A 15,656-nucleotide genomic window follows, 5' to 3' on the forward strand; every position below is an offset into this window, starting at 1 on the left:
GAGGCTCTTGTAGGCTAGCCAGACTGAAGGTGGAGGGCATCAAGGAGACAGCTGGGTACAGAGGGGCCTTAGGGGTTAGCCAGCCTCTTATGTGCTTTAATCCCCAGGCCCTGCCACCCCTTATGCTAACCCTGTTCTCACCTTGGTCCCACCTCCCCACCTTCCTTCCAGATCTTTTGACTCTGCCTCACTAAAGACAACCTGGGAAAATCAGAGTTCAGAAACCTGGGTTCTATATCTGTGGCCCTCCATGATGGGCTAGTACCCAATAAATAAAATGTCTTATTTCTGCAATCAGCTCACAAAATGCACAGCCAGCCCCATGTAACATTTTTCTTTCTCCCATTTTTTTTTGTAAATTTCTTTTTCCTTTTTAATTTTTTTATTATGGAAATTTCAAACACACAAGACTAGAGAGAATAATATGATGGTGTACCCATCACCCTGCTTTAATAATTATCAATATTTGCCAATCTTTTATGTATTTCCCAAATCTCTTTTTTTTCTGGAATGTTTTAAAAGTAAATTCCAGTTACAATATCATTTTACATATAAATATTTTCATAAGTACCTCTAACAGATAAGGATTTTAAGAAACATAACCCATAGTGCCATTATCTCACCTAATTAGACATTCCTTAGTATGTTCTAAAGCCCAATCCATGTTCAAATGTCCTGCATTATCTTAAAATGGCTTCACAGTCTGTTTGTTTGAATGACAACCTCAACCAAGATCCCCACGTAGCATTAGACTGCTATGTTTCTTAAGTCTCTTTTATAACAGTTTCCCCTCTCCACCCCTTTTTTCAAGTCATTTATTTGTTGGAAAACAATGTGCTTGTTCTGTAGATTTCTATGAGTCTTTGTGAAATTCTTATCTGGATGGGAAATCAAATCTTCAGATTGTTTTTCACTTCAAAGAAAGATTAAAGATGAATTAATGATAGATGCCTAGAAAATGAAGCAAATAATAAACACTAGTAGGAGGACACTGAACTCAAAACCTCCAATGATCAAACTCAGGTATACAAGTCTGTAGAGAAAAATTCCTCCTGCGAGACAACTGAGGGCTGAATGAACAGCTTTTGGACAACAAACGAGAGAGACTGCATAGAGAAAGCTAGGAAGCCTTGGGAGCCCTCCAGGAGCTGTGGGAACTCTTTGGGCCAGAGAAGCTGGTGTCAGTATTTACATTCCCCTCCACTTCGATAGGGAGGTTGGAGCTCTATTTGGGTGCTTCAGATCACCCAAATAGATCACCTCAGAGAAGGGAGTGCCCAGCTACACTACCTGGAGCCTTTTGCCTCCAAACAAAGGGAGCAAGCAGGAGAAACAAGATGTCACCGCACACCCCTGGCATCCCTGCCAGGAGCTGTTTCAGCCCAGCAGGCTAGTGCTCCAGGCTCCCTGAGCACCTGCCTGGCTCCAACTAGCTTCCCAAAACTACCAGGCACATACAGCCTACAGAGAGGTCCCTTGTATATAAGACCCTTTCTCTACAATAAATAAGAAAGAGACTATATAGAGAAAGCCGGGGAGCTGTGGAAGCTCTCTGGTGGGTGCCATTGTTTACCCCTCCACCTCCATAGGGTGGCTTGGAGCTCTATCTAGGGCTCTGGCTTACCTGCAAGGTTACTGCAGCACGTTCCCAGACATATCCATGGAGCCCTTTTGGCCCCGAACAAAGGGAGCAAGCAAGATCGACAGGGCATTACTACATGCACCTGGCCTCTGCACCCAGGGAATTCCTCTGGCTGGTGGGGGGGCCAGTGCCCTGGACACCAGCTTGGCTCCTATTGGCCTGCCAAAAACATCCAGCAAACCAGGCACACACAGCCTATGCAGAGGCTGCTTCTACATAAGGCCACTTTTTCAAGTCTGGCAGAGATACTTATTTTGTCTGATTAATATAAACAAGTGTAGAAAGTCAAACAAAATGAAAAGACAGAAGAACATCTCTCAAATGAAGGAAGAAACAAGAAAATCTCCAGAAAACAAAACAAAACAAAACAAAAAAACCTAAGGAAACAGAAGTAATTTGCCTGATAAAGAATTCAAAGAAAAAGTCATGAGGAATGCTCTCGAAACTTGAGAGTGGAATAGAGGAACTCAGGGAAAACTTCGACAAAGAGAAAGTAAAGAACTAAGCAAAACTGAAGAATACAATAACTGAAATGAAAAATACATTAGAAGGAATCAACAGCAGATTAGCTAATACAGAAGAATAGATCAGTGACCTTGAAGGAGCCTAAAGGAAATCAACCAGTTAGAATAGCAAAAAGAAAATAGAATTAAAAAAAAAACAAAGATAGTTTAAGGGACCTCTAGAATAACATCAAGCGCTCAAACATTCTCGTTATAGGGATCTCAAAAGTGAGGCAAGACAGGTAGCTTAGGGATGACAGGTGAAATAGAGAAGGGGATGAAAAGAGCCCAGAGCCACCCTCCCGCTCCAAGATGTGGCTCTGGGCTCTTTTCATCCCCTTCCCTATTTCATTCCCTGCAAGGGGAGACGAACCAAAACTTGTCCTAGCCAGTCTGGCTGCCATCTTCGACTGAGACCTGACCTTTGGCTAATTATAATATCATTATAATCTCATCTGCATTGCAGTTTCCATGGCTCCCATCATGCACATGATACCATGACAGTTCTGGAAACACCAAAGAAGGAAGAAAAAGCTGGAAACCAAGCTCCCTGCCCACGGGGAGGAGACAACAAGATTACATCAGTACCATGTCTCTGGGCCCTGCCCCAAAGAAGGACAAAAGCCCATAATACAGACTTCCTCAGAGCAACTGGGTTGTTGAGTTCACCCACACTTTCCTCTTAAGCGAGTACTTTTGCTTCAATAAACTTTGTGCTTTTCTACTTGATATTCTCCTTGCCCAAAAGGGAAGAGAGAAGAAGAAAGGAACAGAGGAGAACTATGAAAACAACCAAAAAACAATTAGCAAAATGGCAATAAGTACATACTTACCAATAATTGGTTTAAATGTGAATGGATTAAATGTTCCAATAAAAAGACATAGGATAGCAGAATGGATTTAAAAACATGACCCATCTATATGCTGCTTACAAGAGATTCACTTCAAATTAAAAAACACATACAGACTGAAAGTAAAAGGATGAAAAAAGATATTCCATGCAAATAAAAACAAAAAAGAAAGCTGGGATGGCAATACTCAGACAAAATAGACTTTAAAACAAACAAACAAACAAACAAAAGTAAAAAAATGCAAAGAAAGACATTACACGATTATAAAGGAGTCAATCCAAGAAGAGGCTATAACGACGGTAAATATCTATGCACTCAACATAGGAGCACCTAAATATATAAAACAATTATGAATGAACACAAAGAGAGAAATCCACAGTAAAACAATAATAGGAGACTTTAATACCACACTCACATCAATGGATAGATCATCAAGACAGAAAATTAATAAGGAAATAATGGCCTTAAATGTCACATTAGACCAGATTGACATGATAGACATTTATAGAAAATTTCACCTCAAAACTTCAGAATATACTTTTTTCAAGTGCCCATGGAACAGTCTCCAGAATAGATCACATGTTAGTTAGGTCACAAAATAAGCCTCAATAAATTCAAGAAGATCAAAATTATATCCAGCATCTTTTCCGATCACAATGGCATAAAACTATATTAACTATTCAAAAAAAGCTGTAAAAAATACAAATAAATGGAGACTAAACAACATATTATTAAACAACCAATAACTCAAAGAGGAAGTGGAACTGGAAATCAAAAACTAGCTTGAAACAAATGAAAATGAAAACACAGCTTTTCAAATTTATGAGATGCAGCAAAAGCAATTCTAAGAGGGAAGTTCATAGGTATACAGGCCTACCTCAAGATACAAGAAAAATTTCAAATAAACGATCTAGCCTTACACCTAAAGGAAGTAGAAAAGGCAGAACATGCAAAACTCAAGTAAATAGAAAGAAAGAGTTAAAAGCAGAGTGGAAATAAATGAAATAGAAACTTAAAAAACAATAGAAAAGATCAATAAAACTAAGAGCTGGTTCTTTGAAAAGATAAAATTGACAAGCCTTTAGCCAAGCTCATCAAGATAAAAAGAGAGAGAACCCAAATAAATAAAATCATAAATGAAAGAGAAGCGACAACCGATACCACAAAAATACAAAGAATCATTAAAGAATACTATGAACAATTATATGCCAACAAATTTGACAATCTAGAAGAAATTGTTAGACTTCTATGAGCATGTAACTTCCCAAGATTGAACTAGAAAGAAATACAAAATCTAAACAGGCTAATTACTAGCAATGAAATTAAAGTAGTAATTAAAAAAAACTCCCAATAAATAAAAGTTCAAGACCAGATGGCTTCACAGAATTCTACCAAACACTCAAATAAGAATTAATACTCATCCTTCTTTAACTACTTCAAAAGAGTTGAAGAGGAAGAAATACTTCCAAACTCATTCTACAAAGCCAGCATTACCCTGGTACCAAAACCAGACAAAGACACTATAAAAAAAGAAAATTATAGGCCAATATCCTTGAACACTGATGCAAAAATTCTCAACAAAATATTAGCAAACCAGATTCAACAATACATTAAAAGGATTATACACCATGCCAAGTAGATTTATCCCCAATGATGCAAGGATGCATCCATTAAACAATCAACATGATACATCACAATAACAAAATGAGGGATACAAAACTTATGATTATCTCAATAGATGCAGAAAAAACATTTGACAAAATTCAACATTTTTTTTATGATAAAAACTCCCAACAAAGCGGGCATAGAAGGAACATATCTCAATTTAATAGAAGCTATATATGACAAACCCACAGCTAATATTATGCTCAAAAACAACAACAACAAAAAGCTGAAAGGTTTTCCTCTAAGAATAGGGAACAGCTGATTTTTAAGTATTACCAGATTATGATATTTATTAACAAAAAATATCTTTTTTAAAAGATTAGGTTTGTTTAGCTGGTATCCGTGGTGGCTAAAATCTGTGAAAGAATGAGTTAAGACTCCAGGAACCCTTGAATCTTAATTTGGCCAGTTTGGTGAAAAAATGTAACTCTCTATGCCTTCAGAGTTCAGGACAGTGAGCACAGCACAGAAAAGGTTCTCCAGGATGCACCATCTCTTACCTGTTCTGTCTTTTGTTTCTTTGTTCACACCAGAGCAACCAGCCAGAATGAAAGTGTCAGCCAACTGTCCTGGGCATTGTCTAAGCCAGAGACTTTATCACTGCCAGCCACATCACCTTTGCCTTCTCTCTCCCTTTCTTTGGGAGCTTCCAAGGTACTTTTGGGAGGGAGGTCCCAACAACTCCTAACAGTGTTGAAGTCTCTTCAGCAGAGTTCCAAGTTGGAGGCCTATTTTCATAGACTCAAACTTCTAACAAAGCAGGGTCCACCTGGATGCCCAAGGTTTTCATCCCCCTTCTCCCTTCTCTGAGGTTCTCCCAGAGGGGCAGAATGATGTCATCATTGTTAAGGGTACTGGCTGTGAAGTCAGACTTATAGCTTGGCCTCTTATTTCCTGTGTGATCTTGAACAAATTGCTTACCCTCTCTGAGCTTCGGCTTGTAAAAAGGAGAACATAATAATATATAGGGTTGTTGTAAGGACTTAAAAAGAATAATGCATGTCAGGTGTGTAGTATAGCTCCTGGAAGACTGAGTGATTGGTAAAAAGAGCTATTGACCAACCCTTGTATACTTGGAATCATCTCCCAGCTATCTCAGAGTCTCCAGGATAATGCTGGGAGCTCCTTTTGCAGCCGGGATACTTCCCACCAATACCTGGCACTCTGTGTTTCTTACTAACATTCACCTCCACTCCAGCCAGTCTCTTCTTTCCATGGGATCAGCTTTCATCTTGGCTTCTGGCCAAAGGGATCATAATTTCTCTTGCCTTTGTCTGGAATCTCAAAACCCCTATCAACTGATAGTTTGGAAACATAATAGGATTTGGGTTCTGGGCTCCAAAGAGGGCAGCCAGGGAACAATGGAATGATGCTGCGTGGATTGGAGGGTTGGGCACTGTCAAACCAGTGAATCTTTGCAGGGGCATGAATGTGTGGTCCTAGTACACACATCTCACCCTCCTCAAGAGAAATTAAGGAAAAGAACCAGGCCAGCTCTGAACTTGCTGAGGAAATTTCAACATCTCCAAAGAAGGCTCACCAAAGAGTTCACAAAAGGCACTGAGAGGAGGGATCTGTATCCATCAGCTTCTACAGTGGACCCCTAGAACTGCCATCCCATCAAGACTGCCCATGGAGGGAAAGATGTAGTTCCCCTGGAGGAAATTAGGATGCTGTTAGGAAGAGAAAGGATCTTGAACAATGGCCTAAAATGCCACTTATCTATTTGATATACAGAACCAGGATCCAGATAACCCTACAAGCTCGAAACAACTAGATAGATCTAACAAGATCAAGAGCAAACAAATGTAGAATCTTACATTAGGGTTAAGAAACCAACTGCACACAAAGAGATGGGGAAGATCTAGTAGATCAATAAAATGCTGCTAGAAACATTAATTCAGCATGAGGTCATATTAATGAAGGAGTAGAATCTAGAAAAGGGGAGATGAAAGTTCAGCTTTATTCTCAACTGGGTTCAGTTCCAAGAGTCATACTTTAAAGGAGACATTGTTGATCTGGTAAGAAGAAAGAGAGGAGAGATGTCACGATGGTGAGAGCCCAGAATCCTGTCGTTGGAAGAAAGGCTGAAAGAACAGGCAGTGTTTGGCCTGCAGCGAGAAGATTCTAGGGAACTGAGAAATGTCTTTACAATTCCAAAAGGCTTTCCACAAGGAAAACAGTAGAGCTGGTCAGATGATATGGTGAAGTGGGAAAAGCTGGAACTCTCTCCCAGAGTAAAAAATCTGGATTCAGAGTCTACCATTTACCAGCTATTAGAGACTGAACGCTCTTCAAACTGCAACATGTCATGCACAACTGAATGCTGCATATTGCTTTTCAGTGAGAACCAGAGGTAGGAAAACACTGGGAGAGACATTTCAGCTCAACCCTAGTAAGAAGTTTCTTTTTTATTTTTAAGTGGCATTTATTCTTATCTCTGATCACAAAAGAAATACACGGTTGTATAGAATATTGGTAAATGGAAAAGCAAAGTTAGATAAAAGTCACATCAACTCTTATTTAATTTCTAATATTTAGGAACAAGATACATTGGTAGACAGATATGAACAAAAATGAGATCATACAAATAATTATCTGAGAGAATTTAGAGTATCAGCATGTAAAGATGTATATATCAGTATGTAAGGATGTTTAGTGCCATATTGTTTCTAGTAGAAAAAAACCTGTAAACCACCTGATTACCCATCAGTAGGGGAATATGGGGAATGTCTGAGTAAATGACAGTGTATCCACACGATGAAATACTGTGCAGCTAGTTAAAAAAAAAAAAAAGGTAGAACTAATATGTATTGCCTTCAAAATGTTTCCAACATATATTGCTTAAGGCAAAACAAAGTTACAGAATAACAAGCATAGTATGATCCCATTTTTGTAAAAAGAGGCATGCACATATGTGTTTTTATAAACAAAGGAAACCATGTGGCGTTAACAGTGGGTACATAGGGTGGGGGCAGAGTTAGAGAGGCTAAGGGTGAGACAGTTAACATGTTCTTTGAACATTTCTGTGTTGCTTGAATTGAGACAATCAGCATATATTATTTTTATAATTCAAATGACTGAAATTAAATAAATAAACAACAATCTATCCTGGACATTTCTCCATGCCATTAAAGATTCTACATCATATTTAACGTATTCCTTGTATGGATTTCTCGTGATATAATGAACCTAATGTTGGACATCAGGAGCTGTCAGAAGAGGGACTGGAGCATTTCAACAGTGTCTGTCAGAAGCAGACCCATACAGATTTAACCATGCCTCAGGTAGGAAATTATCTGATAGATACACTAGTGCATATACACAAAAATGTCCCTGACTCATTATTCCTGCTAGCAAAAGACTAGAAACAACCCGTATGTCAAGTATTGGATAAATAAAAATTACAGGCTGACTAATATGCTGCAGTTCTCAACAGCAGATATAAGAAATGAGATGGAGTTGTAGAAATTTACATGGAAAATGTGTCAGGATATATTGTAAAGTGAAGGGGAAAAAAGGCAAGTTACAGAACGATATGAACGGTATGATCTCATTTCTATTTAAAATGTATACGTGACTGCATTAAGAAAGACCTGAAGGATACACATCAAGCTGTAGATAGGATTTACCTATGGGTATGTATATAACCCTAAAAGATATAAGAATAGAGATATAAAGGAAGTGAGCTCTCCATCCCCTGAGGTATGCAGAGATTGGCTGCCTCGTTTTGAGGGATGTTGTGGAAAGGATTTCCACATCTCTCCGAGGTGACCTCTGTCCCCTCTTAGTCCTGAGAATCTCAGAGAATGGGGAGGTCAGGACTGGCAGAAAAATCCACCCCTAAAGAGAAAGGGTTAAGTGGGGATGGCGCTCCTGTGGGCGGGCTCGGCGATCGGCAACGCCGGGCTCTGTTAGCCAAGTCTGAGCATCTCGGAGGATGCGGGGCGGCGAGCGGCTGCTGGGACGCGCGCAAGGTGAACGCGGGGGCTGCCGGTGCTGCGCCCAGGTGAGGAGCTGGCCGAGGGAGGGGGTGATGGAGGGCCCGAGTCAGGGAGCGTGGTCTGCAGCCCCCGTTTCGGAAACGAGCCGGAGGGCCTGCACCAGCGCCCACCCCAACCCAGCACACTGCGGGAAGGCGCGGAGCCAGGGGAGAAGAGACGGAGGAGAGGTAACCCGAGATGGAGCAGCTCCTGAAGGCTGCCCTGCGGCGGCCCTCGCTCTGCAGTCCGGCAGGCCTCTCTCCTGTCTCTGGGACTGGGAGATACCCGCCCCCACCAAAAATTTCTCCAGCAGCTGGAACCCAGTGCTGGGCAGCCCCCTCCTTGTCCGCAGATGCCTACATCTCTTGGATTGGGGTGGTGAGCAGATGGCATATGCTTGTCATTGAAGGCCCAACTCAACTGTCTCCTCTTCTGCAAAGCTTTTCGGACCCCCTGTGCAAAATGAGCCACTGCGGGTTTCACAGCCCCTAGTATGGCCATTCACTGGCTGTGTGACCTTGGGTGAGTTGCTCAACTTCTCTGAACCTCTGTTTCTTCTCTTCTGAAATGGGTATACCCACACCTCCTTGTGTGGGAGGGAGATGGAGGACGTGCAGCTAAGCTTAGCATATGAGCCTAATTGGGAAAGAGCTCAACACAGGAGTACTGTTATTAAACAGTACCTGTGTTAGGGGCCTTTCAGATCACCCCCATTCCTAACACTAGAACTGAGGCTTCTCTTTGGGTCCCCAGCACCCAGCCTGGGCAGGAGCAGAGCATGGGGATTGGTGAATGTCTGAGAAATGAACCAGTAAGGCTTTAAGGCAGAGTCTAAACTCAGTTTAGGGGATGCGTTTAAGGGGTCTTGGAACCCCCAGAAATTGTGCACAATCTTTGGTGAGCCCGGGTGTCTGTGGGCCACCAAGGGTTAGGAGCCAGGGAGCTTTGGACACAGCTGCTTCCCAGAGAGGAAGGAGCAGATCCTCCGTCCCTTAATACACCCAGGCCCCGACTCTCACAGCCACTGTCTTCCCTCTCCTGGCCATGGGGGCCCTTCCTGCCTCCCTGGCTCAGCTAGGGACTCTCAGAAAGAGGAAACTTTAAGGAATATTCAGCTGGGGTCAGTCATATGCTGAAGGGCTAGAGACAAGAAATGGAAGGTGCAGATGCAGCCTTTGAGAAGCCCCAGGGCAGTGGGGGAGACAAGAGATTATTACACTATGTGACCAGGGTGACAGGAAGGAGTGGAGGGCGGGTGTCAGGGAAAGAAATGTCTATGCTGAAACAAGCCAACATCATCTTACCTAGATTTCTGCACTGGTCACTCTCCCCCTTTTAAAATACTTATCAGATTGTGTCACTCCCATGCTTAACATCTCCATTGGCTTCCTGTGACACTTAGAATAAAATCCAGCTGCCTTATTGTGGCTTCCCAGGCCCCTTGTGATCTAGCTCTGCCTTCCTGATTTCATCTCCCTCTGCCACTTTCTCCTTCATCCACTGAGCCCCAGCCACTCTTGCCTTCTTATTTCTTGTACTCACCTAGCTCATTCTTGCATCAGGGCCTTTGTACTTTCTGTTCCCTCTGCCAAATGCTTTCCCCACCATTTCTTCAAATGGCTGTCTCCTTCTCATTCAGCATTTAGCTTAAATGTCATCTCAGAGAGGCCTTCCTGGCACCCCACGTGTAATGTAGCCTCCTATCCCTCTATCTCTTAACTCTGTTTTCTTTTCTCCATAGCATACCTTATTTAACATCATTCATTGTCTGTTCCTTACCTAGAATGCCACCTCCACTGCTGAATGTCAGTCCTGTTCACTGTTTTATCTCCAGGGCCTGGCCCATAGTATATGTTCCAATTACTCATTGAAATAGTTAAGAGGGCTAGTGGGAAAGAAAGCTTTTTGAACAAAGGGAAAAGTAAAAGGGCTCTAATGCTTACCAAGCTCCTACCATAGGCCTGACCCATTATGTGTTTTGTTATATAAGTCTTACAAGAGCCCCTTAGAATTAGGTATTCTTGTTATATCCACTTTACAGATGGGAAAACCATGATGCAGAGAGGTAAAGTAAGTCACCCAGGAACTGGCAAAGCTGGGATTCTAACCTAGGTCCCTCCTCAAAGGTAGGGGCCTGTTCTTCTCCCTCTCTACCTCCCTGATATTTGAACTAGGTCTTCAAGAATAGGATCTCAGCAAGTGAAGGAGAAGGGAAAGGGCATTCCAGATAGAGGGAATGGCAGGAGCAAAGGCATGGGGCATTAGACAGTCCAGTGGGTGCTGAAGGATAGGTGAGCAGCCTGGTATGGACTTGGAAAGCCAGGAGAGGAGCTTAATTCTTTTCTGAGGGCAATGGGGAGTCACTGAAGGTTTCGAAGCAGGGCAAATGGCATGACCAGAGATGCAGTTTTAAAAGGTCACTCTGGGCAGCATGAAGAGGTTGGCCAAGAAGGGACTGGGGGAAAAGGGGACCTGCCTCATGTCACTCTTCTCTCTTTCCCATCAGCTCCCTTGAATCAGCCACAAGAGACCTGAACCCTCACATGTCATCCCCTCTCTCTTTTTAGGTTTATCCAGTGAAGATTGGAATTTGAGGGCTTTAGGCCCGGGCATCAGAGTGGACCATGGTCCCCAATCCATGGGGCCATGTGCGTGGCCTCCTGCTGCTGTTGCTGCTGCCGTCTCTGGGAGCTGGCCCTGCCCTGGGCCAGGGTCATCTTGGGCCATATGAGGACTCGGAACCACACCTGATTCCAAGAGCCCACCCCAAGGGCCCTGTTGGCACAGAGCCCCAAGCCTTCGACTTCCTCTGGGAAAAGCCCATAGATGAGAGCCCCTGGAACTCCAATATCCCTCAGGTCCCTGCTGAAGAGTTGCCTGAGAAGCTCACAGACTCTCCCTTTGGCCCAGCCCTGCTTGGACCTAAAGCAGCCCAGGGGGCTCAGAGAGGACTCCTAGTAACCGATGACCTACAGGTGGCTCGAGGGCCAAGTTCTCAGGGCTGGACAGGATCTCCCGACTCTCTGGAGCCTCTGGAACAAGACGCACCAGTGCCCCATCCAGTGGGCCCTCCCCATCTCACTTTCATCACCACAACTCCCAAACTCCAACTCAGGGTAGCCACACTTCCTCTCTCCCCAGGGGAGCCTGGAGACCAAGTGGGACAACAACCACTTAGAGATGAGGGTGTGGGGGCCAAAGCTAAGAACAGGGTCTCAGAGACATCCTCCTTAGCCCACCAGGGTCATCCCCACTCGGGCACTATCAGGAGGCAAGTGCTGGAAGAACAGGGTAAGGGTGAGCAGGACTTCCAGGAGGCAGCTCAAGGCCCCCTCTTCACACAGCAGGATCCAGTAGCCCCTGAGGCTGGCTTGGTATCCCCAGTTGAGATGGCATCCACTCAGGAGCCTGGGTCCCAGCCAGACCTGGCATTGGCCAGAAGCCTTCCTCCTGCTGAGGAGCTGCCAGTTGAACCCCCCAAGAAGGCTGGAGGTGAGGAGACCTGGGAAGTCAGTTTTCCAAGTCCCTCACCCAAGCAGGTTGACTTCCCTGATGTTCAGGGCTCACCAGGACCCCAGCCCTCAGGTCCCCCAGCCTCAGAGACTCCTGATCAGCAGCCTAAGCCAGGTAGGTACCAAAGTGAGAGTGCTGAACAGGGCAGGGAGGGGCAGTGTTCCATGGCAGCTGGCTGCCCCAGTTTCCGTGTGCCTTCTGATCCCCATGGGTCCCATTTTCCTCATTCTAACAAATGAGGGTGATTGTGGCTCCCTCCTGGGGACTTAGAATTGGGGAACCACTGGAGGGTCAGGCAAAATGATGACTGCTTTTGTCATTTCAGAGAGAGCAGCAATGAATGAAGCAGATCCCATCTCTCCCCAGCGGGTGAGAGGAGCAGTGGAGGCCCCGGGTACCCCCAAGTCCCTCATCCCTGGCCCCTTGGACACTGGCCCAGCTACAAACCGAACAGAGAGCCCTGTGAGGGCCCTACAGCCAGGTGAGGGCATGGCTGGGGTTTTGGGGAGAGCAGGTATTCTGTCTAATAACTAAGAACCTGTGTGAGGTCTAAATGGGGTGGGGTGGGGAGTAAATGGAGACAATCACCTCCTTAAAGGAATTGGCTAGGACTTCCTTCAAACAACTTGAGATAATAAACTAATACTCACTGGGTACTTTGGGAGAAGTCATTTGCCCTTTTGGAGCTAGAATGTTCTTAAAAGTAATCACCCAAGGAGCTTTTTAAAAATTCCAGTGCCAGGCCCCATCCTAATGAGTTCTGATTCAGTTGGTCTCCAGGTAATTCTAATATGCAGCCCAGGTTGTGAAATCCTGGTATATTATTAATAAAAACGATAGCTTGCATCCACTTAACACTTATTGGCACTATGCTAAGCATTCGATCCTCAACACAACCCAGTGAGGTCGGTGCGGCTACTATCCCCATTTTGCAGATGTGCTTGGAAGAGTTAAATAACTTGCCTACCACACTAGAGAATAATGGAAAATCAAAAGCAGTTTTCAAAGGGCTATTTTAATATTGTTATTATTGCAGATGAAACCGAGGAGTGGCCGGGGCGTCCCCAAAGCCATCCTCCAGCACCCCCAGTCCAAGCCCCCTCGACATCACGCCGGGGCCTCATTCGGGTCACCACGCAGCGTGCCCTGGGTCAGCCACCCCCTCCGGAGCCCTCAGCCAGCCTCATGGCATCAGCCCCAGCCTCCAGTCCCCCGGCCAATGCCACCGCACCCCCCCTGCGCTGGGGTCCACTGCGGAGGGTGCTGAGCTTTTCCTGGGAGCTGCACGTCTACGGAGTGGGGGTGCTATTTCTGCTGCCTGCATTGCTGGCACTGGCCTCTCTGACAGCCGCCCCTGCAGGGCCCCGGCTGGCACTGGTGGCCGCGGTGCTGGTGCTTGTAGCATCGGGACTGCGATCTGCTTACATGCTCGCCGACCCGTATGGCTCTCAGGCGCGGCTGGGTTTACGCGCGGGCCTGGTGCTCTACAACCTACCTTTCCCCTTGCTGCTCACTGCCCTGGCAGCCCTGACCCTGCTCGGCCTGGGTGCCGGGCTGCCACAGCAGCTGCAGAACCCGCTTCTACTAGGAGCAGTGGCATTGGGGCACGGCGGGGGGTTACTCGCAACAGATCTGCTGTCGGCGACGCCGGCGCTCAACCTCCTGGTTCAGGGCTTCTCCTGCGCTTGGGGCGCGGCCGTGGCTCTGGGCACGCTCTGCCTGTGCCGTCGCCGCCTGCTGGACGGGCCGCGGGGCCGGAATGCTAGCCCGGGACCGCGGCTGCTGGCAGTGGCTGGTGCGCTGGGACTGCTGGCCAGTGGCTTACAGCTGGCGGCCGCGCTCTGGCTGTACCCGGGCCCAGGCCGCGTGGGCCGCTTCTCGTGGGCCTGGTGGGGAGTCCACTTCTGGCTGCGCCTGCTGGAGCTGACTTGGGCACTCACCCTGGCGCTGGCAGCTGTGGCCGCAGCGCGGCCCAGGCCGCCCACGGAGCATGCGTGCTGGGCTAAGCTGCTGCGCCTGGCCTGCCCCGCGCCCTCTGGCAAAAGCGAGGTCCCGGAGCGACCCAACAATTGTTTTGCGGGGCCCAGTGGCGTCGGCGCAGGCAGCTTGGACATCAGCAAGAGCCTCATTCGCAACCCCGCGGAGGTGGGGCCGCCTGTCACGCCCAGTTCAGGGGCCTGGGGCTCGGCTACGTCGTTGGGCCACGGTCCCCAGGGTGGCCCGGGGCTGTCCCGCAGCAGCGTGGGGCCGGCACCGTCGATGAGCGAGCTAGACCTGCGGCCGCCGTCGCCCATCAACTTGAGTCGTAGCATCGATGCCGCGCTCTTCCGAGAGCACTTGGTGCGAGACAGCGTGTTTCGGCGCTGCGGCCTGCGCGGCCTCTCCTCCCCACCACCTGGGGGCGCGCTGCGGCCTCGCCGGGGCAGCCACCCGGACGCGGATCTCGACGGTACCGGCTCTTCACTCCTCCGTGGCCGCTGCCGGTCGCTCAGCGACGTGCGCGTGCGCCGGTCGGTCCCACCACACGTGGTGGATGAGCCTGACCAGGCAGTTTCTGGCAGCTCCGTGGACAGCTTCTCCCGAGGTTCCCTCAAGATCAGCTGGAACCCGTGGCGCCACGGGCTGTCGTCAGTGGACAGTCTACCCCTAGATGAGCTGCCCAGCACTGTGCAGCTACTGCCTGCCCCAGCCCCTGCTCCCGCTGGGCCCGGGGAACCGAGTGAGGTCCAGCCTCGCTGCAAACCCGGAGACTCCCGCAGCGCCTCCAGTGACACCATCGAGCTCTGAGCCAGCCCCACACTGCTGCAGAACCAGGTCCCGCTCTCGGTGGCCTTATGTCACGGCCGACTGGGACAGTTGAGTATTTGAAACACTAGCATTCCCGGGCCTCAACCTGGTTGCAGAGACACTCCCAGAGACAGCTGGGAGTGAACCCACCCTCACGTTTTTTTTTTTTTTTTAATATCTCTATTTTTTTCCCCAACGGGTATTTTGCACAGAGGCTGTGACTTATGCAGAATACATGGTGGACATGCATGGATTTAGGTATGGGGAACAGAGTCCAGGTGCCCCCCAAACACCCTTCCAGGCTCCCCACTGTGGAGGGATGAGGCTTGATTATCCAGATTGACTGTCCTCTTTGTGCCAAAGAAATAAACCCTTAGGACTTGGCTCATGCCTTCCTCTGGCCACCCCAGGATCCTGTTCAGAGGCCCCGCCCTCCCAGTCGTTCCAAGTCCTCTGTGTTGGGGATGGGAGGATTCCCAAAGGAAAGGGCACTGGACCCTTAGCAACCTTAGAAATAATGGCTACTAACATTTTACTGAACATCTACTATTGCTGTGCACTATGTTCAGCTCTTCACATTCATCACCTTATTCTCATAAGAAGCCTGAGTGGAAAACATTATCATGCCCATTTTATAGATGAGAAGAGTGAAGTTCAGAGATGAAAATCATTTGCCCAGGGACTCTGGCCCAAATGATAACTGGTACTGAAT

General features: G+C 46.9%; 1 protein-coding gene across 1 annotated transcript; it reads left to right on the forward strand.

Annotated features, from left to right (window-relative positions):
- The first annotated feature begins 11,268 nt into the window (after positions 1-11,268).
- On the forward strand, positions 11,269-15,327 carry PRRT3 (proline rich transmembrane protein 3). The gene is made up of 3 exons (XM_011370576.2): positions 11,269-12,271; positions 12,483-12,638; positions 13,194-15,327. The coding sequence occupies exons 1-3, from the start codon at positions 11,269-11,271 to the stop codon at positions 14,942-14,944; spliced, it is 2,910 nt and encodes a 969-aa protein (XP_011368878.1). The 3' UTR covers positions 14,945-15,327.
- Positions 15,328-15,656: the final 329 nt, after the last annotated feature.

The sequence above is a fragment of the Pteropus vampyrus genome, unplaced genomic scaffold (assembly GCF_000151845.1).
Source record: "Pteropus vampyrus isolate Shadow unplaced genomic scaffold, Pvam_2.0 Scaffold171, whole genome shotgun sequence".
NCBI classification, from domain to species: domain Eukaryota; kingdom Metazoa; phylum Chordata; class Mammalia; order Chiroptera; family Pteropodidae; genus Pteropus; species Pteropus vampyrus.